The sequence below is a fragment of the Galeopterus variegatus genome, unplaced genomic scaffold (genome assembly GCF_000696425.1).
Source record: "Galeopterus variegatus unplaced genomic scaffold, G_variegatus-3.0.2 Scaffold2728, whole genome shotgun sequence".
NCBI lineage: Eukaryota > Metazoa > Chordata > Mammalia > Dermoptera > Cynocephalidae > Galeopterus > Galeopterus variegatus.
In genome coordinates, this window is record NW_007728839.1 from 55,577 (window position 1) to 82,463 (window position 26,887).

Below are 26,887 nucleotides of genomic sequence, written 5' to 3' on the forward strand. Positions count from 1 at the left end.
CTGAGCCTGGCCCCCCCCCCCCACACACACACACACTTGAGATGCCAGTAGTAAGTCCAGGCATTTGGAACTTCTGACCAACTGGCTATAAATCAGTGTTCCCACAACCCCCTCCTTGGACTTGATTAGTTTGCTTGAGCAGCTCACAGAACTCAGGGAAACATGTACTTACATTTACCCATTTATTATAAAGAGTATTACAAAGGATCCAGATGAAGAGATGTATAGGGCAAGATGTGAGGGAAGGGGCATGGGTCTTCCATGCCCTCCGCTTACATGCCACCATCCAGGAACCTCCATGTGTTTAGGTATCCAGAAGCTCTCCAAACCCAGGCCTCTTGAGTTTTTTTGGAGGATTTATTACATAGGCATGATTGATTAAGTGATTGGCCACTGGCAACCAACTCAGCCTTCAGCTCCTTTTTCCTCCCCAGTGGTTGAAGGGTGGCACTGAAAGTCCTGTCTTGGTCTTTTCTGAGACCAGCCACCATCCTGAAGCCACCTAGCAGCTGCCAGCTATCATTAGCATATGAAAAGACCCTTATCACTTTGGAGATTCCAAGGATTTTGGGAGTTCTATGTCAGGAGAAGGGGATGAAGACCAAGTATATATTTCACAATATCACAATAATCTAACAGGGGAATAAGCTTTATTAAAAATGTAAGATAAAGATTAAATTAATATAAGAGAGGCAGAAGGACATTTTTGGGAAATAGAATAGTTTAATCAGGCCCCCTTGCCTCAGGTCCGGTTGGGTATGGTGCAGCACATTCTTTGTAAACAAATGGTGTGTGTGTGGGTGAAGTTAGTGCACATGTGCACCAATGTATCTTTTTTTAGAATTGTTGCTATTCTGGTTTGTTCTTGAGTTGTGTGGAGCAGCGTCCCTGAACTGCTGGCGGGCAGAGAGCTCGCATCTAAAAATAGAGCATGTTTACTTTGCTGGCAGCTGCTCAGTTTTTCTTTGGACTTTACTGGTAGCAGTTAAGTTTTGAGTTTCTCTTTGGACTGCCTAGCTCCTAGGTGTGTGTGTGTGTGTGTGTGTGTGCGCGCGCGCGCGCGCAGAAATAAAGACTACTCTTTCTTCAGCCAAGACTCCAAGGACCTTTCTTCCCATTACCTAACTCATAGACCTGCGTGTGGAGGGTTTGTGACCCAGTCTGGACAACGGACTTGAGGGGTCTGTGAGCTCCAGACCCAGCCCTAGCTCTACAGACATCATGGAAGAATTTAAAGGAGTGACGGGGAGTTACTTCAAGAGAAAGAATTACTGGTGAAAATAAATTTAGTCCTTGAGAATAAATTTAGGCTATTAATAAGTAGGGGTCAGGGAGAAGGAAAGAATAACTATTGATTTAATTATGAGGAAGGACAGATTGTAGCATTCATCGGAATGATAAGGAATAGGAGGGTCCTTCAAAAAGTTCATGGAAAGGTTTGTATTATCTTTTAATTCTACTTTTCCATGAAGTCTTTGAAGAATCCTTGAATATTCTGGAATGTCTTCAGTAGGCATGGAATTTTAGATAGCCAATAGAGAGCCCTGAAGTATTTATAACATTGAGCTAAATAAACAACTAGAATATACGGTAGAGTGTATTCTGTATTATAAAATAGTTTTTAAGCCCTTCTAAAATTTAGGAATGATTGATTTAAACACAGGTGTGGAATCAGTTATTCCTAGGAAATTCAAATACCCACATAAAAAGTGGTTGCTATTTTTAGAGATGATTATTGGAATCCTGAAAATTACTATCAGTATTACAAAGGTTGACTCAATTAGTAACTATCCTAAGAAACAAGTGTTTTATTTCTTCAGAGGCCACTTGTTTTCACAAGATCGCAATGGTCCAAGTCTTGTTTGTATTGTGGGAGTCTCAAATCTGAAAGGGCACTTGTATAGTGTTTGCCTATTCCAAAGAACTCACCCAGTGCAGTAGGTAGAGACATTGGTTTATTAGACTTAAGGGAGTTGCTGACAGCGGCTGCTGGAAATCCGCAGCACCATGGGGTACATACAACAATTATATAGTGAACAGATCAAAGTAGATGTGTAAATCATTTGCATGTGTATTCACAGACCCTCACCCAACTCAGAGTGCACAGGAGATCTGGCTGAGTAGATAAGCTAATCTACTCGCCATTCTTCTGGCCAGCATACTTTAACACCATCCTGCTAATTTATTTAGGATCCCTGCTTCCTCCAGTCTTCCTTTTGTCTTAAAGGGGACATTTGTCTTAAAGGGGATGTTTGTCTTAAAGGGGACGTGCCTTTCCTTGGGTAACTACTTTTGCCAGGGGTAGTTTCCCAGAGCGGGAGGGAACTCTGGTATGCATGGGGAGGAGGAATAGGTCTATGTTCAGTATTTACCTTATGTCGTTGTTAGGCTTATTATTGTGTGAAGTTTGGCATTTAAGACATTGGTTTAATTTAAATAAGATCAGAATTCTGAATACCAACTAAAATGTGGCTTTATTTAAGTAATGGTGTTAGCGGTTAAGTTACTGAATGTCCCATTGAGCTAATAAAGGTAGTGATCCTGGTCTTTTATTTCAAGAGAAAAAAGGGAAAATAAACATTGCTAATTCTCCCTTTGTATTCTTGCCCGTGGGCAGGAAATAGATGAGTGGAGATTATGAACTAAAGATGTTCTCTGACAGTTTCTTTCTCCCCAGTAGGGTGTAGAAAGCAGATGCTTGAGTGATATTCTCCGAAGAGACGTATGCACAGTCCAGTACATTTGGTTGCTAGAAAAATGTGTTAGAACTTCTATATATGTGTGTAGACTTCTATTTATTTATGTGCGTGTGTGCGGACATACACTCAAATCATATGCCTTTCTTTGTGCCAGGCAATGTTCTAAGCACTTCACATGTATTAACTCATTTAATCTTTACAATTTTATGAGTCAGGAATTATTATCTCTTGTTCACATATGAAAAAACCGGAGAGCAGAGAAGTTAAGTAACTTGCTAAAAATTATAGTTACTAAGTAGCAGGCATTTGAAACCCAAAAGTCTGACTCCAGAGCCCTGCTCTTAATCTGGAAATTAAACTTTATTAATTTTGTGCATGGATCAATACTGGTACTATTACATTATTCATATAAGTGTCATACAGTTATGTATGCTTTGAGAGAGTGTACTGAAGTAAAAGGAGGAATTCCGTAATGCAGATTATCTTACAAAATTCTAGTTACTCATTTGCTTTGGGTGTACTGGGGCATTTAGTTGTTTATATGTGCCTGGTTACAGATTTATGGATTTTATTACCTAGTTTTAATTAAACTTGTCCTTAAATTGCAAGGATTATTGCAAAGAGATTATTGCAAAAATTACTGTGAATTACCTTTAATTCACACTGTGAACTAAAGGTCTGCTACAAATACAACCTAAATGATCAAGAAAATGGCAAAGTTGATCCTTCTCCTGTGCCTAGTACAAGCTCAGCCCTGTAACAAGGTAAAACAACTGTGATCCAGTTGGATATGACAAGAATAGTCTTCTCAATTGGAACTATTTCTGTACATCCAGTAGTGTTTATGATGAATCTCTTGCCCTACCAGTGATAGAACAAGTATAGAATTTATATGTATACATATATATATATACACATACACTCTGAAGGGGCAAGGGTGTGAAGGTGCCTAACTGAAGAGCTTGGTACATTTGAGGTAATAACCCATAGGGAATGTTTACATTTGCTGTAACCAGGAATGCACTGATGGACTCTTTCCTTTCTCATAATTTTTTTGCTGTTAAATTAATTTGAGATATATACTTCATACTGTATCCAATTATTATTATTATTATTATTTTGGAGGCTGGCTGGCACAGGGATCAGATACCCTGGACCTTGGCGTTATCAGCACTATGTTCTTACCAACTGAGCTAACCAACCAGCCCCCAAACATTTAACTATTTTGGAGGCTGGCTGGCACAGGGATCAGATACCCTGGACCTCGGCGTTATCAGCACTATGTTCTTACCAACTGAGCTAACCAACCAGCCCCCAAACATTTAACAAAAAATTCTTTATACCCTCTCTATTTCAGACCTACTTCAGATCCACCTGTAGAGAAATGAATTTACATTGTTTATCTAATACTAATATCTGTTATTTTGCAATCATTCTCAGATGTCTTTTTACACATTTTTAATAAACATTTAAATTTTTTAAGATGCTCAGTTATAAGATGCTATTGGCCTGTTAGGACCCATATACAAGAAATCTCCTTCCTTCCATCTGTGTCTGTGTGTAGTGTTATAGGTTTTGTTTTAATTAATATCCTGGGTAGTGATTAATACATTTTGGACCTTAATTTTGGTTGGCATTCATCATTAACTTTTGTATGCATGAAACATTGCTTGCCAGTTATCAGGTAGGTGCCATTCTAGGCAGTCATTGAGGTACAAAGATGAATAAGACAGAGAGAGCTCACCATCCTGCTTTCCATTTAGGGAAAAGAAGGCAGGCCAGTATATAGCCAGGCCTTAGAAAAGACTGTGATGTTTGAGGCTATTAAAATTTAACTTTGTGATAAATGACTGCTTTGGCATTTGTATCTGTGGTAGAGTATTATATTGTGCTCCACCCCCTAATGGCCACACCTGCACACATTCATGCTCTGTTTAGTGCCCCTCCCTTGAGTGTGTCCTGACCCTGCATCTTGTGTTAACTGATAGCCTGTAGCAGAGTTGACACAATGCTAGTTCCTAGGTCTGAGCTTTAAGGAGGTCTGATAGCTTTTGCTTTTCTCATCTTGGGAGCCAGACACCGTGCAAAAGCCTGTCACTCTAATGCCACCATGGTAAGTGGAAGGCCATGATACCCAGGTGGAAGAGAATCAGTGAAACCAGCTAAGACCAAGTTCCCGCTGACAACTTCCACTATCTTATGAGCAATAGGAATAAGCCATCTTAGAAGTGGATCCTTCAGCCCCAGTCAATCTGGCTGTTGCCGCAGGTCACAAATACAAGCTTAGATGATCTCTCCTCCCTGCCAAGACACTGAGTTGTGAGCAGATGCATAAAATGGGTATTGTTCAAGACTTTTAAGTTTTGGGGTAGTTTGTTATGCAGCAGTAGATAACCAAGATAGCATTAAAGTGGAACTCTTGTATTCTTGATTTTCTCCTTGCCACTCAGGTAAGGCTGTGTGAAAATTATGTGGTTTCCACCTTTGCTTGCAAGTTGGGATTCACTCTCTCTCTAAAATATAGTTTGTATAATGTTCTAAAAAAGTTTTGATATCTTTAATTGGACACAATTTTATGGTATTGTCCATGGGGTATAATAATTGTTACATATTTATATGTACATTGGATCAAAAAGTTTAACTCCATTTCAAAATGCTCTATTAAAGATAATCTGTTATTCTGTGGGCCACTTTAATAGTGCAGAACTTGACTTTTTTTTAATAGCAGAAGGTATCTGATTTCCTTTGTGCTGCAGTAACAAAGAGGGCAATTCCTCTTTTATGTGTATAGACATCAAGTAAACCTAATATATATTTTTTAAAAGCTGACTGCTATTAAGCAGTTCATGTTATAGTCAGAAGAAAGACTATATAACATTTTGGAGCATTTTTGTCTTAGTCAACAGTAGGACTCTACCATTGAGAGGACTTTTATGTTTTGAAATTATTTCTTTTCTTTTTTTTTTTTTTTTGTCTTTTTGTCTTTTTCCGTGTCCAGCAACGGATCGCAACCCTCAGTGTTGCCCCCGTACCGGACTGGGGACCGGCAACGGGATCGTAACCCTCGGGGTTGCTCCCGCGCCTCGCTCAGCCAGTGAGCGGGAACCGGTCTGTATGTGGGATCCGAACCCTTGGGCGGGAGCGCCGCCGCGCTTCCCAAGCGGCGCACTATCCATTGCGCCACCGGGCCGGCCCGAAATTATTTCTTGTACAAAAATATTTTTATATAACATTTCATATTATATATTATGTATTGCTATTTATTTCTTGTTTTTTATATTTTATGGTTTTACCTGTATAGTTTTGGCTTTCTCAAAATAAAGCAGCAATAGACAGGACACTAGGTTCCTGGACCCAAAGTTTATTAATTTATTGTTGCTTTTGTTGATTTATTACTTTTTTTTTTTTTTTTTGGAGCATCACTATGTGCCAGACAGTGTATTACAAATGGAGGAGATTGAGATGTGGAGATTTCAAAGATAAATAAAACACATTTCCTTTTCTTAAGAATCCTCTTTTAAAAAGGGAATGTTGGGGCTGGCCAGTTAGGGGCAGAGAATTAAGAGATGAGGTAAGAGTAGAAGACAGAAAAACAAATCCAGTCAGGCCACACAGGCCATCACCAAGAGTTTGGATTTAAAATATACATATAATATGGGTGGTTTCATTTTCTCTTTATATTTTGGTTACTGCTTAAGTTTTCCATATAATTGTGAATTCATTTTTTTAACAATGACACAAATTTACATTGAAAAAAAGAACAAAATCAGTTGTAAAAAGTTCATGCACAGCCCAGTCCTTTCTTACAGCTCATTCACAGTTTAACAGGCTCCATGGATTTCTCCTCCAGACACCTGTTTTGACATTCTGAATCCATACTTAACTCTCTCCTCTTCCTACATTTCTCTTGTTACTCTTTCCAAACTGTATTTTAAGATAGTCCCTTTCTTTCTTTTTTATCCCAGCCACAAAAAATAAAAAAAGAAAGAATGTCTCTTCCCCGGATTCACTCTTCTCCATCCAAGCTGACTCTCTTTTCTTGTTTCTTAGAAGCTCCTTAGTACCAGAGGGCTTTTGCACTTGCTGTTCACGTTGCAAGAAATGTTCAGTTCCCAGATCCTTGCATAGGGTACAGCTCACATGTAACCATTTCAGAGAGGCCAGCTTACTCTTGGTTTTGTTCATCCACTCAGCGAAGACCCGTGCAGTCTGTAGTTGCTTTCTGTCTCTATCACTAGATGCTTTCTCCCAGTTAACAAACATTTTCGTTATCATCTACAGGTATGTTTTACTTGTTTATCATCTGTCTCCTACAACTAGAAGGTAAAACTCAGCAAGGATAGGTTCCTTGTCTGTTTTTGTTTACCAGCCAGCATCTAGAATATGTTTGCCATATCACCAGAGTTGTAGTAGTAATAACAATTACTGAGGGCTAGGCACTGATCTAAGTACATGTTTTGTTGAATTTGTTAGTATTTAAAAAAAATAAATAAAATGGTTTTGTGGCCCTTCTTCCTGCAGACTAAAGCTTTCGTTCATGAGGGGGACAGAGGGGAGCTGGTGAAGTAGAAGAAAGCAGCCACTGCTGGAATCTGCCCAGACTCCTCTACCCTGTGCCCCCTTCCTGAAGTGCTTTCAGTATTCTCCCTGATCTTCTCTGGAAGCGCCTGAGGGATAGGGGTGACTCCTGCAGAAAAAGGGTGTCAACCCTTCTAATTTGGGGGCTTCCAGGGCTTTATACTCTCATGCTAGTCCACCATAGATAAGCATATGCATGAGTTTTGTTTCTCCTTACGGGTGCCTCGCGCCAGATGTGGGGTTAGTGTTTGCCCTGGGACTTCAGCATTAATTGAATTCTGTCCAGCTTTTTTTATTGTTTTAAGAATGAGGGCAATGTTCTTTCCACCATAGATAAGCATATGCATGAGTTTTGTTTCTCCTTACGGGTGCCTCGCGCCAGATGTGGGGTTAGTGTTTGCCCTGGGACGTCAGCATTAATTGAATTCTGTCCAGCTTTTTTTATTGTTTTAAGAATGAGGGCAATGTTCTTTCTAGCTTTCTACATCTGATTAATGGGCAGTTCTTGCAGCATTGTAATTTTGAGAAACTGAAAGAAATTCAGAATGGCTAAAATTAAAAGGAGTATGGTAAGGCAAGAACAGTGGGCAAGAGCTCACTCACAGAGGACCTTTTACAGCAATAACAGGATATTTGGACTTAGATTCTAAGGACAGTTTAATAGTTGTATTTTAAGCAGAGATGTAATGAGGTAAACTTTGTGTTTTAAAAAGGCCTCTCTGGGGCTAGCCAGTTAGCTCAGTTGTTTAGAGTGTTGTGTTACAACATCAAGGTCAAGGTTTAGATCCTTGTACAGGCCAGCTGCAAAAATAAAAACAAAAAGTCCTCTCTGCTGATTGAAAAAGGCAGAAGTGGACACAAGAAGGACCCTTCAGTGGTCTAGGTTAGAGGGTATGAGGGCCTAGACTAGGATGGTTGTGATAGAGCTGAAGAAAATGAACAGGTTAAGAGATGTTTAGGAGGTAAACTTAAGATATAGTTAATTAATTCATTGAACATTTATTAAATGCCCTCTCTGCACAAGTGTTGGAGTGAAAGCAGGAAACACAAAAAGCCTAGGCTCTGCCTTCATGGAATAAGTGTCAGGCTTCAGACTTGAGTCACTGCATGGATGGTGGTCACTTGAGTCACTCCATTTGCTGGGCTAAGTGACTCTGGAAGAAGAACGTGCTTGAAGCTGTGGTGGCAGAGGTTACAAGTTTTGAATGTTGAGTTAGAGGTCAATAAAACATCTCTTTGGTAGACTAATCAACTTTTTGATGAGCACCCAATTAAGAGAAACCTTTTAATGTAGACCATGACATGTTCTTGAGGTTTAGTTGTTTATGAAATGACAGCTGAACTGTAATTGTTCCCCAAGGAATAGTGTCATGTCACAAATATAGTTTAGATCAATTAAAGGTAGTTCAGAAAGGCACTTGGTCTTTACCAGTGGAGAATATAATTATTGTGGCTTATACATTATGTAGTGAAACTCAAATATACTTACTATATATTGGTTTACCATCTTCATAAGCTCTTAAATTTTTCTCTTTACAATTGTAACGATTGTTGTATGCATGCATGCAATAAAATAATTGACATCTGGAGAAAAATCATTGGTATTAGAAATGGTAACACTTTGGCCTTCATACAAATGAAATTATTAATACATGACTATTTTTTAATGAACAAATGAATTTATTTCGACAAATGAAGTTACCTGTAAAGGTAAATCTTAAAATGTATTAAGTTCTTACTATCTATCTTGCAGATATAGTTGTCAAGTAAAAAATAAATCAGTACTTAAATGAGGAGAGACTATTTGAAATGATTATCATTAAGAACATAGAAAAGGGCAATTGTACTAGGGGAAGGGTGATTATTACACTAGAGAGAATTCGCTGACCATGAGACAAGTAAGTTACATCTTGGAGGTCAAGTACAAAAGGGCTTTCCTTTTATGGGGTGAAGTGAGTGAGGCTAGAAGGGTGTAGGGAAGTAGGATGAATGAGTGGCAGTGGCAGGATGAGACAGTAATCAGAGAATGTTCTACCCTGATCTTGGTCTGTTTTTCAGAGGAATCTTTTAGGAAAGCTTGTGTGCTGGCTCAGGTTGAGGGTAGATCAAAGTTCAGGGGCCTGGGAGAAGGAGAGAAGCTGAATTAAGGTTTAATCAATCAGGGTGTGGGGCTTTTTCCGATTGATCAGTGGAGGTAGATAGTTCAGCTAATCTTTTATGGGTCAAAGAATGGGAATTTGGAATGTCTGTGTCTGGTTTTGTTATAAGTAAATAAGGGGTCGTTCAATCATATGGAGAAGAGTGGTCTTTTGCAGTAAGCTCTTTCCAGGAACACAAAAGTGTGGGGGTATTTCCTAATCATCACTGATTTTGATGGTTACAGGGCTCAGGTAAAATTCAACATTGTCACAGTGCTCAGCACTTTATCTGATTTTTAATCTTCATAATAACTGAAGTGTAATGACTCTTATAAGCCACACTGTGGTGAATATGGTGAAACTGAGGACTACTAGAAAGTCTAAGGAATTGCTGTGTTCACACTGCTGGTTACAGAGAGCGCTAGTGACTGTCCTTCAGAAGTCCATAGCAAGTGGAATATCAGGAGGTGTTGTAGGACTAATGCCAAATAAGAGAACTTTGGTTGTTTATTGTTTATATTATCTAAAGAGTCCAAGATATGTATTTAGTCCATCTGTTACTTAGACCTTTCTTGTTGTGAGTACTGACTGTGGCTAGATTAAGGGATTTACTTTTTTGTCTTGTTTTTTAACTACATTAGGATAATTTATAGAATCCATGGAGGACTTGAATTTACAGACTGAGAAAGGGCAGTATAACAAGGGCTCCAAACCTAAGAAATAGAAAGTAATCCTAAGTCTGTGTTTCTTCTCTCTAACAGTATTTTTTAATAGGAGCACAGTTGACATTTTACACAGGAACATCCTCATTGTTAGGGGCAGTCCCATTCATTTCTGATGTGTGACATTATAGCCTTTGCCCACTAAATCCCAGAAGTGCCCCCCAGTCATTGTGACAACCAAACAAACATGCTAAATATTTCCAAATGCCACCCTAGGGAGGTGATGCAATCTACAGTTTGAGAACCTGACCAGGCAACCAAGCATACTGCCATCATTATGACTCAGCTCTAAGGACATTCAGTGCCTGCACAATTTGTTCTAAACCTCAGACTCCCTTGACTTCCAGTCAAAGGTCAACTTCTTGACCAGTTTAGGTGTCCTGGGCCTGGTCATGTTTCAGTATTGTGACTCACTTGGTAGCCTTGTGGATGAAGGTGGATATTGTTCAGATAAAATTACACATGTCTAAAATAGTTAAATCCATCAGTTTATAATGTACTAATTTGGTACCAAGTGTGCACAGTTTATTGGCTGTCTGGTAAGTGATTTGTATGCATTTTCTTACTTAATTCATATACGAGGCACCAACAGTAGGTAGAATGATCCCTATGTTGTGAAGGTTAATTTGACCAGGGAGATGTAATTGATACACAATATATAGTTGAACAGAGTTAAGAAGGACAAGGACAGGAAAAGCGTTTCTGATTGTCAGAATATTCATTTATATACTTTTTGTGAACAAAAGACTAATGGAAGTTAAATGGAGAAAGAAACCCCTAAAGATATATAAAATTATATAAAATGCTTTTCCTTCTTATCTAAAATTGTTTTATCAAATAACCTTCAATATGTTTTAGCAAATACGTTTTGTCAAAATATGTTTTATCAAATAATCTTGAATAAGTCATATCACTGTGTGGACTTTATTTATAAAATTAGAACAGTTTCTTTAGTTATAAAATTAGATGTGTAGACTGGATGATTTCTAAAGCCTCTTGTTATCAGTTGGGAAGTATTTGACTATTAAAGACACGATGTAAATACGGCCATTTGACTACAGAAATTGATTTTTATTCCATCCTTGAAACCTGCTAAAATGAATACAAATAAAAATGGCACAAATTCATGAAAATTAAGAAAAAAAATGGGCGAGACAACAATAGACAATTATATAAGTGAAATTTTGGTGTCTGCAAAATAAGTGGATAAATGGTCATGACTCAGGAAACCAGAGAAAGCAGAATACTGAGCTTGCTTGCTGCAAGGAATTCAACCAGAAACCTGCTCATTAGTATGAGAAAACCTTGAGAAGACTCAGAAATTATAGATATACTTTACTGTAAAGGCGGATTTATGTGGTAGAACTGAAAAGAGTAGACTTGGTTGAATGTTTGTATGAGAATTAGATCACCAGATGTTCTTCCTATCAGATAAAACCAAGAGTCTTCCCCTCCACACTCTCGCAAAAGACCAGAGGTTTCCTGAAGAGGTTGAACAAGAGAAACGTTAGGCTCTAAGACACAGATAGATACAGCTGAGGGCTAGAGTGAAATGTCACAGTAGAAATGAGGGAATTATTTCCTTTAAGTAAAATTATGCATGTTTAATGTTGGGATTTCCAGGGTTCTGGTGGCCAGGCTTATACCTCCTCTTAGGAGATTGGAGAATTCTTCAGGGAAGTGCCTAGCCCAAGAGAAAAATACGGATACTGATATCTGAGAAGCTCTTGATGAAAAACTTAGCTGCCCTGTTTACAGTGAAACCTACCAATTGTCAAGTCCCATGTATGAAATCAGGACTTCCAGTTAACATTTAGAGCCTGAATCTTAGCTTTTTACAACTGGTGGTAGAGGATTACCAGACATCTGAGGAAAGTCTGTTATGTAGAAAGAGACCAACTCACAAAACATGAAAGGGGAAACTAGGAAGAAGCAGAACCTGTAAGATCCAAGACAGGGAAGGACTGCTGTCATTAATATCTTCAGAAAAATGAGAAATTATATTGTTTCCACAAAATATAAAAATACCACTAAAAAAGGAACAAATATAAGAAAGTCTCAGTAGTAGTAAAAACATTTGATAGTAGAAATGAAAGAATCAATAGATAAATAGGAAATGTAGTTAAATCTTTCATAAAGTAAAACAGAGACAGGAAAAATAATAGAGATTCAACTCGAGAATTCCAATATTCAAATAGTAAAATTTTCAGAAAGATAAAACAGAGAAAATGGGGAGCAAGAATAAAGTAGGGGGTGGGTGGCTCAGGTCACTGATTTTTTCCCCCACCTTGTAGTAGTAGTTGATTTTTTAAACTCTGTAATTATAACTTTTACATTTAAAAAAATTATTTAAAATGAAATTTTAAAAAGCAAAAAATAACATGTAAAGGTTAAAAATATATAAGTCTTGATTGAAGGCCAATAAAATTTAAAGTGGGAAGGAAAAAAATACCATTTTGATTTCTTAAAGTGCTAACTACTTATTTCAGGAAAATTACTTTAATTGCCATAGTTAGATAAATTGAGGAACAATTTTTGCTAGTAAACAGCAACAGCATGGCAGCAGCATAGTTCATGGAAGAAGTGGCAGCTACATGAGTTTGTAATCAAGAATCTTGCCAAAGAGAACAGTTTTCTCTCTGCTGATAAAGAAGTATTCATGATTTACCTTCATTATATAGTAAGGCTTTTAAAAGTTGTGTGAAATTCCAAATAATAATTATTTTATTCAAGATGTATTTATTGGGTGCCTATTATGTGCCAAGCATTGTTTTAAATGATTTGCTTATATTGACCTATTTAATCCTCAGAACAGCCCAATGAAGGGTAGGTCCTATTGTCATTTCTATTTTACAGATGAGGAAACTAAGAAAGTTAGGTAACTTGCTCAGGTTACTCAGCTGATATTTATTCTGGCAGTTATTTTGGAAGAGATAAATGGATTTTGTTGTAAATCTTCTTTCAGCCACTGAATGCTTAAAAACTGATCTAAGCCAGTCTACTCCTTGGTTGAATAATGGACTCTAAATGCTGACCTAGCAAAAAAACCTAAGTACTCCATAATGACCATCCTAGTGGATATTACAGTACACGTGGTGTCCTTTTTCCTCACCTACATTCTAATCCTACAGGTGTTCATGGTTGATATTTAATGTGTGTTAAAATTGTCCAGATAGCAACCTAAGAATTCTGGTTTAATTCAAAATTTGTGAAATATAGCTGTCACTGAAGTGATTGGTATGAAGAAATGTAGCAATTTATTTACAGGGTTTAGCTTCATTTTAGGTGTTCATGGAAAACATCACAGTGTGATGCATGTAGCAGGAACTTAAATATTTGTCATTAATTAGTGATGCGTAGCATACTACAGCATTTGGTTTAGCTTCATTTTAGGTGTTCATGGAAAACATCACAGTGTGACGCATGTAGCAGGAACTTAAATATTTGTCATTAATTAGTGATGCGTAGCATACTACAGCATTTCCTAAGGGTTCAGTATTAATATATTACTTTCGGATATGAATGTTACAAATTTGGTTGGTTTGTTTTTCCTAGTTCAACTTTGTGGGGAAGCTTTTGGGTCCACGTGGCAATTCTCTGAAGCGTTTGCAAGAAGAAACCTTGACAAAAATGTCCATCCTTGGAAAAGGTTCCATGAGAGACAAGGCAAAGGTAATATTCATTAATGACGGTAGCTACTTTTTTAGTCAAGATATGTACTTTTAAACCATCTATCGTATTATATATAGTATATAAAAGGTCACTAGGCTCTCAAATGGAATTATATGAGTATATTATGTAAGGTAATAAATTTATGATACTGTGTAGAAAATTGAGTCACTCTTCTAATCTCAGAATATGTGGGATCTTAAACCTGCATCTGTAAGCTTTATATTTATACATAACATAAAACTTCAATACTTGTAGTTTTGATTTGAGATGTAATATGTCACCTTGTGGGAAGTATTAAAATTATTATGAAGAGAAATAAAAGTTATTTATAGTCTCACCATCACTGCATTTTAGATTAATTACTTTGGATCATTTTTTCCATACATATGTTTCATATAGTTTAGTTTATAATGTATATGCTTTTTTTCTTCTTTTTGACCTTTATTTGTTAGTATATGCATTTTATCGAGCTATTAAAATTGATTCTACATGTTTTACTAATTGCTTACTGTTCTGACAAATAGTTGTTCTACTAGGCAATATGACACTTTTTAAACAGGCTAAAAATTACTGAGTTATTTTTATTGATAATTTTCTTAAGCATACCTATTCTGAAAGACATTTTTACGTTTCATAATGTGTGTCACTTAACGTTGTTCTCTAATGTCACTTGTTCTCTCATTGTTAAAAGATTTGTATTACTGAGAACCAAGTCCACATTTAGTGATCACTTACCATGAAATGTTGAGCACAGTGATCATTTTAGAATTGAAAGTTATTTAGATAAAATTCAGCCTCCTCATAAAAAATTTCATCTAAGTAATAGCTTTTATAACGAAATAGCCACTATTTGTTTATTGAACAGCACTGTGAGTCAGGCACAGTGTGAGACATTTTTCAGGCATTGTTCCATGTTATCCTTGGAAAAATGATGGAAGATAATATTTTCCTTATTTTACATGTAAGAAAACAGATTCAGGGAACTTGAGTATATTGTGTGGGTTAATCAGAGAAGTTCATTGTATTGTTTAGTTAACACAGTCAATAAAACCATAGTTTTCTGACATCAACACCTGTATGTTTTCTACTACAGCAGTGGAAAACATGATATGTGTCAAACTCTATGGAATACTGTTTAAAAAATACAGATTTCCATATCCCAGCTTGTTTAAAGTCCTCAAAATACATTTTCAGTAGGTGTTTGAAGTGATTCTAACGCACAGCCAGGTTTTACTAACTACTCACTAAGCATTGCTATCTCAAATGATGTTTCTTTGATTACTTGACTCATCTTTCTGGTAGTGGAAGAAAATGAAAGCATGTATTGGCCAGGTGGTGAGAAATTATGTGTATCTTGTAGGACAGTACTCCACCCATGCTGAGGCCATCTGGTAATGGGCTACATGATATGAACAGTGAAACCCATGAACAGGTGTCCATTGTCCTTATTTGTTGTTAAGAGAGTTTCTTGGTCAGAAGCAATGTTTTGTGTAATCAAGGCATCCATCAATAGTTTTGTAGGTGGAATAGAAGCAAGAAAGGCAAATCTTTATCTAGATTGTATCTTCAAGTAACAGCAAGTGCCTGGCTATCCATATATTGAAAGGGACCCTAACTATTATTGGCTTCCTATTAGGGCTTGGTGATCTTTCTAGATTATGTTGTCATATCAAGGGCTTTTGGTGGTTCTCTGCTGTTGGAATGTTGGGCACTCAGCAATGACAGTAGCCAGTAATTTTTGTTGAGGAGAATCTGTATTAGGAAGTAATGCACAATTTCTGTTCTTGTCACTATGGTCACTTAGTTTATGAACACTTTGAGTAGCACTGAAGTGGTTGAGGAATGAGGTGCTCTAACTTTTGCTGCCATGAGTCCTCTTGACTCCCTGGCTGAGTGCCTGCTCTGCATTAGCATAGAGCACTCTGTTTTTACACTCTTGGGCCTCTTTTTCAGACCACTTATCACCGATCAGTAATCCTCTCATTTCTATGTCTTTGATCACATGGGTCAGCTAATCAATATGGGGATTCTGCAAGTGGCTGATTATTCACATTCCATCAAGACATCCAGGAACTGGAGGAATAGCAAATGTATTAGTTAGTTTTTGTTGCTTATAACAAAATACATGGAACTGGGTAATTTATAAGAAAATGAAATTTATTGCTGACAGTTTTTGAGGCTGGGATGTCCAAGGTCCATTTGGTGGTGGCAACAGTGACCCAGGGGTCTCACATTGCAAGATGGTGGAAGCAGAGAGAAACAGATTCTCTTCTTCTTTTAAAGTCCTTGGAACAAGGCCCCTGACCACCATTTTTAATCTATTCACTACTGTACAGTCCTTCAAGTCAATCACCTCTTCAAGACTCCACCTTTCAATTACTATAATAGGATTTTCCACCCTCTTAACAGTCACAGTGGGGGCTAAGTTTCTAATACATAAAACTTGGGGGACACAATTCAAGCTTCATTGAGTTTTGGGGGGCATAATTCAATCTGCTACAGCATACACAGTGGAGTTACAATCAACTAAGCCCACTGTCAAAGGACTAGGCCCAGAAGTCCATTTGTTTCTTTTCTCCATAAGACCCACTGTGATTGGGTGATCTCAGTGAAGCACCATTAGCTCAGAGTCAATTCTATTAATTCTCAAACTATCTAGGTATTTCTTCACCTCAGTGACAGTCACTCTAGTAAAAGGTCCCAGATCCTTACTGGGATGAATAGGAGGAAGTGTCTCACACTAGGATAGATGTTATGGTTATTGTATGTGAGCAGCCTTCTCCTCTGGATTTAATTTAGCTCTCTTATTCTCTGCATCTATGGGGCAATCAGAGATCTGATGGTAGGCCAGGGGGATATAAGGAGTAGTAGTAATGAAGAATGAGAATTGCCATCTTCTTTCAAGGAATACCTCAGCTGTTCAGGCAGCATAGGAAAGGGCTCACCAGATAGGCTTTTGCTGATGTAGAAGGCTCAGTGGGGTTTTAGCATTGGGAACTCAGAGTTATTTGAATCCTCCCAAATTTTGCCAATCCAGTTCTCAGATTTTCACTGTTATCCATTGTTCTGTGCTCACAGAAGAGAGGGCTGGGCATCTGCATTGTCATTCAGCAGTATACAAGCTTGAACTCAGCATCATTCTGTGACTACAGGTAGTAAAACCTCCTTGGATACTTCTGGATTTGCAGGCATTGAATTGATAACATAAAGCCCTGAGTCTGTTACTACCTTCTTTAAACTTTTGAGTACAGGAAAAAACAGCCCATTTCACTCCACCCCACCGGCCTTATCTTTCTCTTGCCTGCTGTCACACTGTGCTGTAGATTCTGCCACATGGCCCATCAGTTATACCTTTATAAGCATTTCACTGAAGGTGTCCACAGGTGATAGTTTAACTAACAGGTTTACTACTTTAAATGGATACTGCCAATATCCCATCTGCTGTGTTGTAATCAGATCCACACTGCCTGAACACTGTAATATTGATATCAGTTGGTCCTTTTTACTACTTTTAGTCTACAGAAATTGTCAGTTAATAATATGTGTGTTTCTAAAGAGATTCTCATTTCTTAGTATTAAAAGCTCATCCTTTTAGACTCTCAGAGTGCTTGCTCTTTAAGGACTACTGCAAACATAATTTTTTTTTTTTATTTCTTACATTGATGATGAAATGGGAGTGATTACTGATATGTATCAGCTGGTAATGTAGTGTAATAATCATGATAATTCTATGGTCTGTTGAGCCTTTAGTTTGTACCAAACTTCATGGTAGATATTTTGCTCATATCATCTATATGATAGAATAATATATTATTTAATACTGTAGTTATGTAATAATAATAGGCATAATTCTAAAAACTTTTTTTTGTGTGTTAACTCTTTTATTACTATAACAACCTTATGAGATAGGTACTACATTATTGTTATCTTCACCTGAAATTATCCTTTCAGGATAAGGATAATTTAACTTGCCCAAAGCCATACAGTAAATATTGGATTTTGGATTTGAATACAAAACTTCAAAGTTTGTGCTCTTCCCCAAACATCACATTGCCTCTCATCATTGATCTATGGATAGTCTGGTGATAACGTCTCACACTATGGAGTTGTACAGTGGCTACAGTTATGATGAGAAATCGTCTCTATCCCACCTTAAGTTTGGGATAGAAATGAAAATGCTTAAATATGAACCAATAATTAGAATCTTTTGTTAAAATCATTATTCTGGTGCCATTATTAGAAAAGGATTAGAAATGTTTGTTTCAGTAGTTCATGCTTTCAGAGATGAACTACTGTGCATAGAATAATTAGAATCTTTTGTTAAAATCATTATTCTGGTGCCATTATTAAAAAAGGATTAGAAATGTTTGTTTCAGTAGTTCATGCTTTCAGAGATGAACTACTGTGCATAGAATCCAATTCTTAAAACTGCAGCTATGAAAGACAGAGTTTCAGATCAAATGGCAGAAATGTTCTGATTAGAACAATGAACTGTTAGTTGGCATAAAAGAATGTGCTTTTTATACTCAAGACAAATTTCAAAGGAAATGTATAGGATAGCTTATGTTTACTCTTCCTTCAGATATTTTTTCTTCTTTTCTTTGTTTATGACCCACTTTCCATAAATGTGAAGGAGACTAGCCTTTATTGACTACCATATGTTAGGCAATGTACTAGGCTGTATATAACTCCTTTTGCCAGATATTTATATAAAGATGTACCTTGTATTCTCAATGATCCTGCATTAGTATACATGTGTTAACACCAAATTAATTTTGCAAATTAAGGCTATATATAATCTGTCTAAACTCACACAGCTCATGACTGGCATAGCTAAGATTCAGGTATATCTGACTAAATCCTTTTTATGCTCTTTGGAAGAATTCAAATCAATTAAGTAACAGAAGTTGAAACCTTAGAGAGTGAGTCAAGGCTGTATTGCCTCTAGCATTTGCATCACTGGACTCCTGGCTAATGGTGGAATTAAAAGGCGGGGATGTTGAGACTTCCTGGGTTCACCTCTCTTTTGGGATAGGTTTTCTTTTATTTTTTGACCGGTAAGGGGATCGCAACCCTTGGCATGGTGTTTGCACCACGCTCAGCCAGTGAGCAAACTGGCCATCCCTATATAGGATCCGAACCCGCGGCCTCGGCGCTACCAGCGCCGTACTCTCCCAAGTGAGCCACGGCCCATGGGATAGGTTTTCTGAAGAGGCTAGGAAGATTTCCTACCTTTTGGAAATCATTTATGCACAGATTCCTACTAATCTTGATCTGTCTGATTTTAATGTTGAAAATAAAGACTAATAGAAGACCCAGATTCTGGAGATCACGTTTTGTATGGTTGAAAGTTAAAAAAAAGGTAATAGAGCAAAATCAGTAGACCCTTAACAGTCTGGTTTTTCCCTCCTTCTAATTTTCTTCCAAATTTCATTATGTAAACCCCTGATAAAAGTTTAAAAACCTTTGTCATAATTATTAAAATCATGTAATAAATCTCTTTTATTTTATTCAGTTTTGTCGTTAGACATAATATAGTGTCTAACATGTAAAAATGTTTTTGAATGAATATGTAAATGAGCAAATGAACATAGCAATGAATGAGTCATGTTTAACCATTCATTCCACAATTATTTGTTGAGATCTACTATATACCAACCACTTTTCTAGACCTGGAGAATACATCACCAAATAAGGCAATACAGTTTCTGCTCCATGGTGATTACCTACCTTCCAGTGAGGGAAAATTTTAAAAAGACAATTAAAAATTAAGGTATTTTAGACATTATAGATAGTGATAAATGGTTTGTAACAGCATCACAGTTACACAGCGTAGCCAGTGCAGGAGTGAGCTTGGGAGCTTAGCCAGCTTGAGAAACACAAAAGTGGTCTGTGCAGCAGCTGCAGTGAGTTGAGCAAAGGCGACAGGAGAAGGCAAAGGAGCTGGAGTAGGGGACAGTGGGCAGTTGATGGGATTCTTTATAGGCCAGCTTCAGGAGTATAGACTTTATTCCAGTGGTAGTAAGAAGGCTTTGGAGTGTTTATAAAAGCTGGGGAGTGACAGGATCAGATTTTTAGTTGAAACTTTCTTCCTCAGGGGGTGATGTTTGCTGTTGAGAATCTCCTATGATAAATACATGCTATATAAGCTTTGAGTAGTTTTTATTTTCTTCTTTTAGTGACACATTTCTAAATGTACTCTTTCTTTCTTCAGGAAGAAGAGTTAAGGAAAAGTGGAGAAGCAAAATACTTTCACCTCAATGATGATCTCCATGTTCTCATTGAAGTGTTTGCCCCGCCAGCAGAAGCTTATGCCCGGATGGGACATGCTTTGGAAGAAATCAAAAAGTTTCTCATCCCTGTTAGTACAATTTTTCTTGATAGTTAACTTGCACTTTAAAGTCCTTTATTTTAATCCTCGATAATTCTTGTCAGTAATAGTTATTTGCATAGCTCCTTATCTGCTAAAAAACTTTCATATACGTCATGTCAGTCAGACATCATAATGTCCCTGTGAATTATTTGGCATTATTCCTTCTTTATACATTTAGGCAATAGAGTTTTAGAGAGATTAAATGACACTACTAATGTTACATGGCTGAAAAACTTAGCACAATCACTAGTTCAGGTTTTGGGACTTCAGATCCTAAGCTTTTATGTGACACCGAAAACACTTGACAAATTCATTGTTCTCCAACACAAGCCCATTAGTGACTTCTGTGTGCCAAGCACTGTACTCTATATGCAGACATGAATAAAAGCAGTTTTCACCCTCAAGGAATATGCAGTTTAGGGGAAAAGAGAAACATCAACAGCTGATTTCAGTACAGCATGATAAATATGACAGACATAACCATAATGAGCACAGAGGAGAAAGACCATTTAGCTAGCTTCTGCCAGGTGTTTATGTTTTGTTAACAATTGATAGACTGTTTTAACCCTTTCAGATACCTTGACATTACTAAGAATGTGATTATTAATATATCTCTACCTCTGTTCAAAAATTACTTAAGTTTTTTGTGTGATTTGTATGCTCTTGATAAAAAGAGCTTTTGTGTGATTTGCATGCTCTTGATTAAAAAACTGAAGCATTCAACACTTTGGCTCTGTAGACAGTTTATTTTAAAGAAGCTGACACATCTGCCACACAGCTTTCTGGGTAAGACCGTGTCTTCAGTGATCCCAGGCTGGCTGGTGGATTGACTTATATACATGTATTGTGATCATATTATCTGTAAGAAAAACAACTATTTATTTATAGGTGGAGATATTTTAAATCACAGTTGCCTTCAGAAATTCAACACATGGAATTGCACTAAGTATTTAGTAACCTGGGAACTGAAAATAGTTAATATATTTTTTGGTTTCAGCAAGCAAATATGACAGTCCATTTTTATTCATTTAATTTAAAATCAAATTTTTTAAGTGCTTGCTATGTGATAGATACATGTGAGCTAGTAAAAGACATGATTCCTGCCCTCATGGAGTTCATGGTTTAATGGAAGAGTCAGATATGAGTCATATATTGACTATAAATTGGAACTATAGCACGACCACAGCTAAGGAGAGGTTTATATCTTAGTGCTCATGCATCGTACACCTGTCAGTGCTGACCTAGCAGGTGGAACAGATTCTATTTTCCAAAGATTGCTGCAGTAATACCTCCCATCTCATGACCTTTATAGTCCTTCACCAAGAGGTAGGATCTGATTTCCCTTACCCTGAATTTGGGTTGGCCAAAAGAACTTTTTGCCTAACCTAAGGTCACAAAGACTTTCTGCAGTTTTCTTCTAAATGTTTTATAGTATTCTTTCATTTGTCTGTAGTCCATTTTGAGTTTATTTTTGTGTATGCTGTGAAGTTAGCATCTTAATTTGTCTTTTTCTGTATAGATGTACAATTGTCCTAGCACCATATATTGAAAAAACAGTCCTTTGCCCATTGAACTGCCTTAGTACCATTGTTGAAAATTAACTACGGAAGCTGGCCAGTTAGTTCAGTAAGGTGTTCGGATCCCCATGCCAGTCAGCTGCCAAAGCAAGAGGGAAAAAATTAATCAAACATAAGGTATTTTAGACATTATACCAGTAGCATATTCTTAATTACTTTAGCCTTATAATAAATTTTGAAATACAGGTTGTGTAAGTTCGCCAAGTTTATTCTTTTTCAAAATTGTTGTGGCTCTTCTGGTACTTTTGCATTTTTATATATATTTTAGGATCAGCCTGTCAGTTCCTATAAAGAACTGTTAGGATTTTGATAGATATTATATTCAATCTATAGATCAATTTGGGGATAATTTCCATCTTTACAATTTTGAGTCTTCTAGTCCATGAATATAAAATATGAAATGTTTCTTCACTTTGTTTTTAAGATATTTTATAATTTTTCTCAGCAATATTTTACACCATTAATAAATAGCGTAAACATGGGTGTTGAATTTTGTCAGATGCTTTTTCTGTCTTTTGAGATGATTGTGTGATTTTTTTTTTCTCTTTTATTCTGTTAATGATAGGGTTTTAGGGTACCAGCTTGCATTCCTTTTGTGAAATTTATTTCTAAATATTGTATGCTTTTTGATGCTATTGTGAATGGAATTGTTTTTAAATTTCATTTTCAGATGATTACAAATATGTAGAAATGCAGTTGATTTTTATGTATTGATCTTGTATCTTGTGACCTTGCTGAATGTGTTTATTAGTAAGTTATAGTGTGTTATTTCTAAAATAGAATTATTAAGATGAGTAATTGGAATTCTAATTAATCTAATCCTAATTAATGGAATTATTAGGATTCCATGACATGTGACCATGTCATCTGTGAATACAGTCTTACTTCTTCCTTTCTAATCTGGATGCCTTTAATTGTATGTCATGTCATGTCATGTCATGTCATGCTATCATATGCTATTATATTGTTCTCTTCTCTTCTATTCCATTCCATTCTATTTCATTTCATTGCATATTCACTAACAAGAACCTTTAATGCATTGTTGCTGAAATTAGAAAGAAAGCATTGAGTCTTCCACTATTAGCTGTAGGTTTTTTATTGCTGCCCTTCATCATGTTAAACAAATTCTCTTCTATTCTAGTTGTTGAGAGTTTTTGCCATTAATAAATAGCGTAAACATGGGTGTTGAATTTTGTCAGATGCTTTTTCTGCCTACTGAGATGATCATGTGATTTTTTTTTTTCTCCTTTAGTCTGTTGATGATAGTGTATTACATTAGTTGATTTTCACTTGTGAAGCCCATTTTCATGCCTAGGATAAATTCCACTTAGTCATGCATGCTATGTAATCCTTTTTATATTTTGCTGGATATGGTTTATTAATAGTTTGTTAGGGATTTTTGCATGTGTAATCATGAGGGATATTGGTTTATAGCACAGTGTTTTTATAGTCTTTCATATTAACCCACATATTTCCGTTTCTGGTGCTCTTCATTTCTTCCTGTGAGTAGAGTTGCCATACGGTGGTATTTCTTTTCAGCCCGAAGGACTTTCTTTAGTCTTTTTTGTAACCTAGATCTGTTGGGGGGAAAATTATTTAGTTTTTCTGGGAATGTCTTTATTTCACCTACATTCTAAAGGATAGGTTATATAGTTCTTGGTTGACAGTATTTTTTCCCACTAGCACATTGAATATGCCACTCTGACGCCTTCTGGCCTTCATTATTTTTGATGAGAAGGGAGTCATTAATCATTTTGTTGTTCTCCTGTACACAATCTGTTATTTTTGTCTTGATGCTGTGAAGACTTTCTCTATCTTTGGCTTTCAGCAGTTTGACTATGATGTTTATCCTACTTGTGGCTAAGCTTTGTGGATCTATAGGTTTATGTTTTTCTGTAAATGTGGGGAGTTTCCAGCCATTATTTCTTTAAGATTTTTTCTTTCTCTTTCTCCGTCTTCCTCCCTGGATTCCTATTGTGTATGTTGGTACATCTGATGTTGTCCTGCTGATTTCTGGGCATCATTTTCTTCATCATTTTCTTCAGACTGGATAATTTTAATTGACCTATCTTCAAGTTCACTAATTCTTCCACCATCTCAAATCTGCTGCTGAGCTCCTCCAGTGAATTTTTCATTGCAGTTATTTTACTTTTTAAATCTCTTTTTTGTAAGTTCAACATCTGGGCCCCTTCCAGGATTGTTTCTTTGTACTGCTTTTTTATTTCCCTTTGTATGTATCACACATTTTCCCATTTCTTTGCATGTCTCTTAGTTTTTGTTGAAAACTCTACATTTAGGTAACATGTTATAGCAAATCTGCATTCTGATTTTTCTTTCCGGAGAGATGTATAGAATATAATTTATTCTATAATTGCTGGTTTTTTTTTTTTTTTTGTCTTCCATTTCTTTAATAATTTAGTTGGACTAAATTTGTGAAATCTGTCTCCTTCATGGTTTATAGCTAAAATGTTTCTGTTAATGTTTTTCTCTCTTGCTTTTATTTTTAAGCCTGGCCTACTAGGAGTTTTCTCTGTATCTACACTGCTTAGTGGTCAGCCAGTGATTGGTCAGAGATTGTGCTCACTCTTGTTGCTAAGTTGTCCACCCTCTGCTGATGGAACCATGTGTGTGTTGGAGTGTCCACAGTAGTTCGTTTCTTTGTCTGCCCTGACATTTACTTTCCTCTGGGATTCCTTGTGTCTCCTCTGCATGTGCACAGACTCACTGTCAGGCAAGGATGTATGGAGAGCTTTGGCTCTCTCCACTCTTTGCTATACATGAGCCTGTCTTCCTTCCATTCAGCCAGAGATGTGTGGAGAGCTTATCAAGGCCCTCCATGGCTATCTCGTTTCCTGAATCTCTCTGTTAAGTTTCTGGCTAGTGAGTTGCTTGCCCCACCCAAGATTACACTGTTAGGCTTGCTGATTCAGATTACACTGTTAGGCTTGCAGATTCACCGGTCTTCCCTATTCGTTTGTTACCAAAATTGCTACTGTTATTAACAGTGCTGCTGAGCATGGGGTTTTTCATCCTTTATTTCAAATTGAGTGAGTCTACTTCTACAACAAAGCTAAGGGTTTTCATGGCTTTCCCTACCCTAGTGGAACTAATGCACCACCTGGGCTGGGGAGGAGGGATGGTAGCATCCCCAGGCAAGAGTGCCACAGAATCCCAATTTCTTACCTGAAATCTGGCAATTTTTTATGGATAAATTTATTGTATTTTCAGTTTACTGTATGCCTTCAGCCAGTTTCTTAGACTCCTAAAATGATTGCTTTGAACATTTAATCTACTTTTATTGTTGTTTTTTATGGGAAAGCTTTGCTAAACTCCTCACTTAGCTAGACCAAAAGCCCCATTTTTTAATTTTTTTTAAGCTTCTGTGGTTTTGGAAATGTCTATATGAGTGTATGCGAAGTTTTACTTCATTCATTTTAATATCTATATAGTATTTCATTACATATGCATTCTATAATTTATTTAATTGGTCCTCAAATGATTAACACAGATCATTTTTTATAGATTATAATGCAAACACTGATCTCAGGATTAACCTTGGACATAAATACTGAAATAATTTGTCAAATATATCTGAAGCGTACATTCCTGGCAGAGAAACCACTGAATTTCAATAAGTTACTTTTGATGATCTCCTTAATTTTTTTCCCTACTCTTCAGGCTAACATACATTTAAAATAGATTCTAAGCCCACAGGATAGAAAAAATTTTTTCTACACATATATAATTAGAATTCTAATAACTTTTCCACTGTTTGCTATCGATGGTGATGTTAATATTAATGTTGTAATAATTTCACTTTTCAGATGGTTGGTTAAAATAACTTCAGATGTAAAATTATAAAAATAAGTTAGTTTGTAAGCTGCCATGTATGATTTGGTCTCCCTACCGATTTAAAATCATTATTTTAATGATCAGGAAATTGTAACTACAGTGATCATATCAGTAGTGTCCATCTGACATCAGAAGAAACAGTCACCTAAAATTTTTAAAAATTGTATAAAATTATAGCTGGTAAGTTCATTGGTTAAATTCAGGCTTAACCTCAGATGTAATTCCATTTTTTTTTTTCCTGCTACACTGTGTATTTTGAAGTACAGTTTTGCAAAAATGATATTTAAAATGGACTGTAATTATAGTTTTTGTGACACCATTGTAATCAATCACCTAATATTAGAGCAATGCTTTTTTTATTTTTTTAATTTGCTAATGTTGTTTTTGGATAAGGCCTTAGCCATGTTTTCTTGTAAATCTGTTTTTAAACACATTCAATTTAGTATTACACCTCTTAATGCTTTTCAACAAGGCAAATATATAGCTTTTATGTAGCACATTTTATTTAGAATGTGCTTTACAAATTAATTTATTAATCTTTATACATTTTTGGTAAAATATTTGGGAACATAGTGGGCTTATTTTAGAGATTAGAATAATAACAGAAAGATTCAGACGTCTCCTCTGAGGTCACAATACCCCAAATAAGTCAGGGAAAGAATCTATATTTACAGTAAAATAAAAAGCCCTCACCCTTAGCTTTTCCTGTTAATTACAATGACTTACTATTGGTCATCATTTGCCTTTCCTTCCTCCTACTTTGCAGAGGTATTAGTTGATTACAATTTCAACTTCCTTTTTGACTGGTGTTCATATTTTTATTTTTATTCCACAGTGCCTTCTGCTATAACTTTCAAGTCATTTTTTGTTTCTGCTTTCAAAAGTAAGGAAGAGACTGGGTATTTTTTTTTTTTTTTTGTAAATTTACTAAATTTCTTTAATGTTTTTAATTCTAGTTATAAATAATTCAGGAAACAGTCTCCTGAATTTTCTCTGTACGGTCTTATATGCCCTTCTTTTTTCTATCTTAAGATTCTCCTTTCCTTCCTTCAAACTATGATCCTTTCTCTTTCTTCCTCTTTGTAGCCATTCAGCTGGAAGAATCTGCCTTCCTTGTGCTGTCAGTGACTCCCATTCTCTCTTCATCCCACTGTAATGGATTCCTGCTCTACCCTTCACCAGCTATTTCTGAAGTCAATATTGGCTTTATTGTTAGTAAATCCATGGAATTAGGGCTTGGCTGTTTGACAGAATGTGATTACAACACTAACTTTCT

At 36.4% G+C, this 26,887-nt stretch overlaps 1 protein-coding gene across 1 annotated transcript in view; it reads left to right on the forward strand.

Moving 5' to 3' along the window:
• Positions 1 to 26,887, forward strand: part of KHDRBS3 (KH domain containing, RNA binding, signal transduction associated 3) — a 153,047-nt gene that overhangs the window by 10,934 nt on the left and 115,226 nt on the right. Inside the window, exons 3-4 of the mRNA XM_008582820.1 lie at positions 13,693 to 13,809; positions 20,024 to 20,170. Of these exons, the coding sequence (XP_008581042.1) occupies positions 13,693 to 13,809; positions 20,024 to 20,170 (264 nt within the window). The remainder of the gene's footprint in view (positions 1 to 13,692; positions 13,810 to 20,023; positions 20,171 to 26,887) is intronic.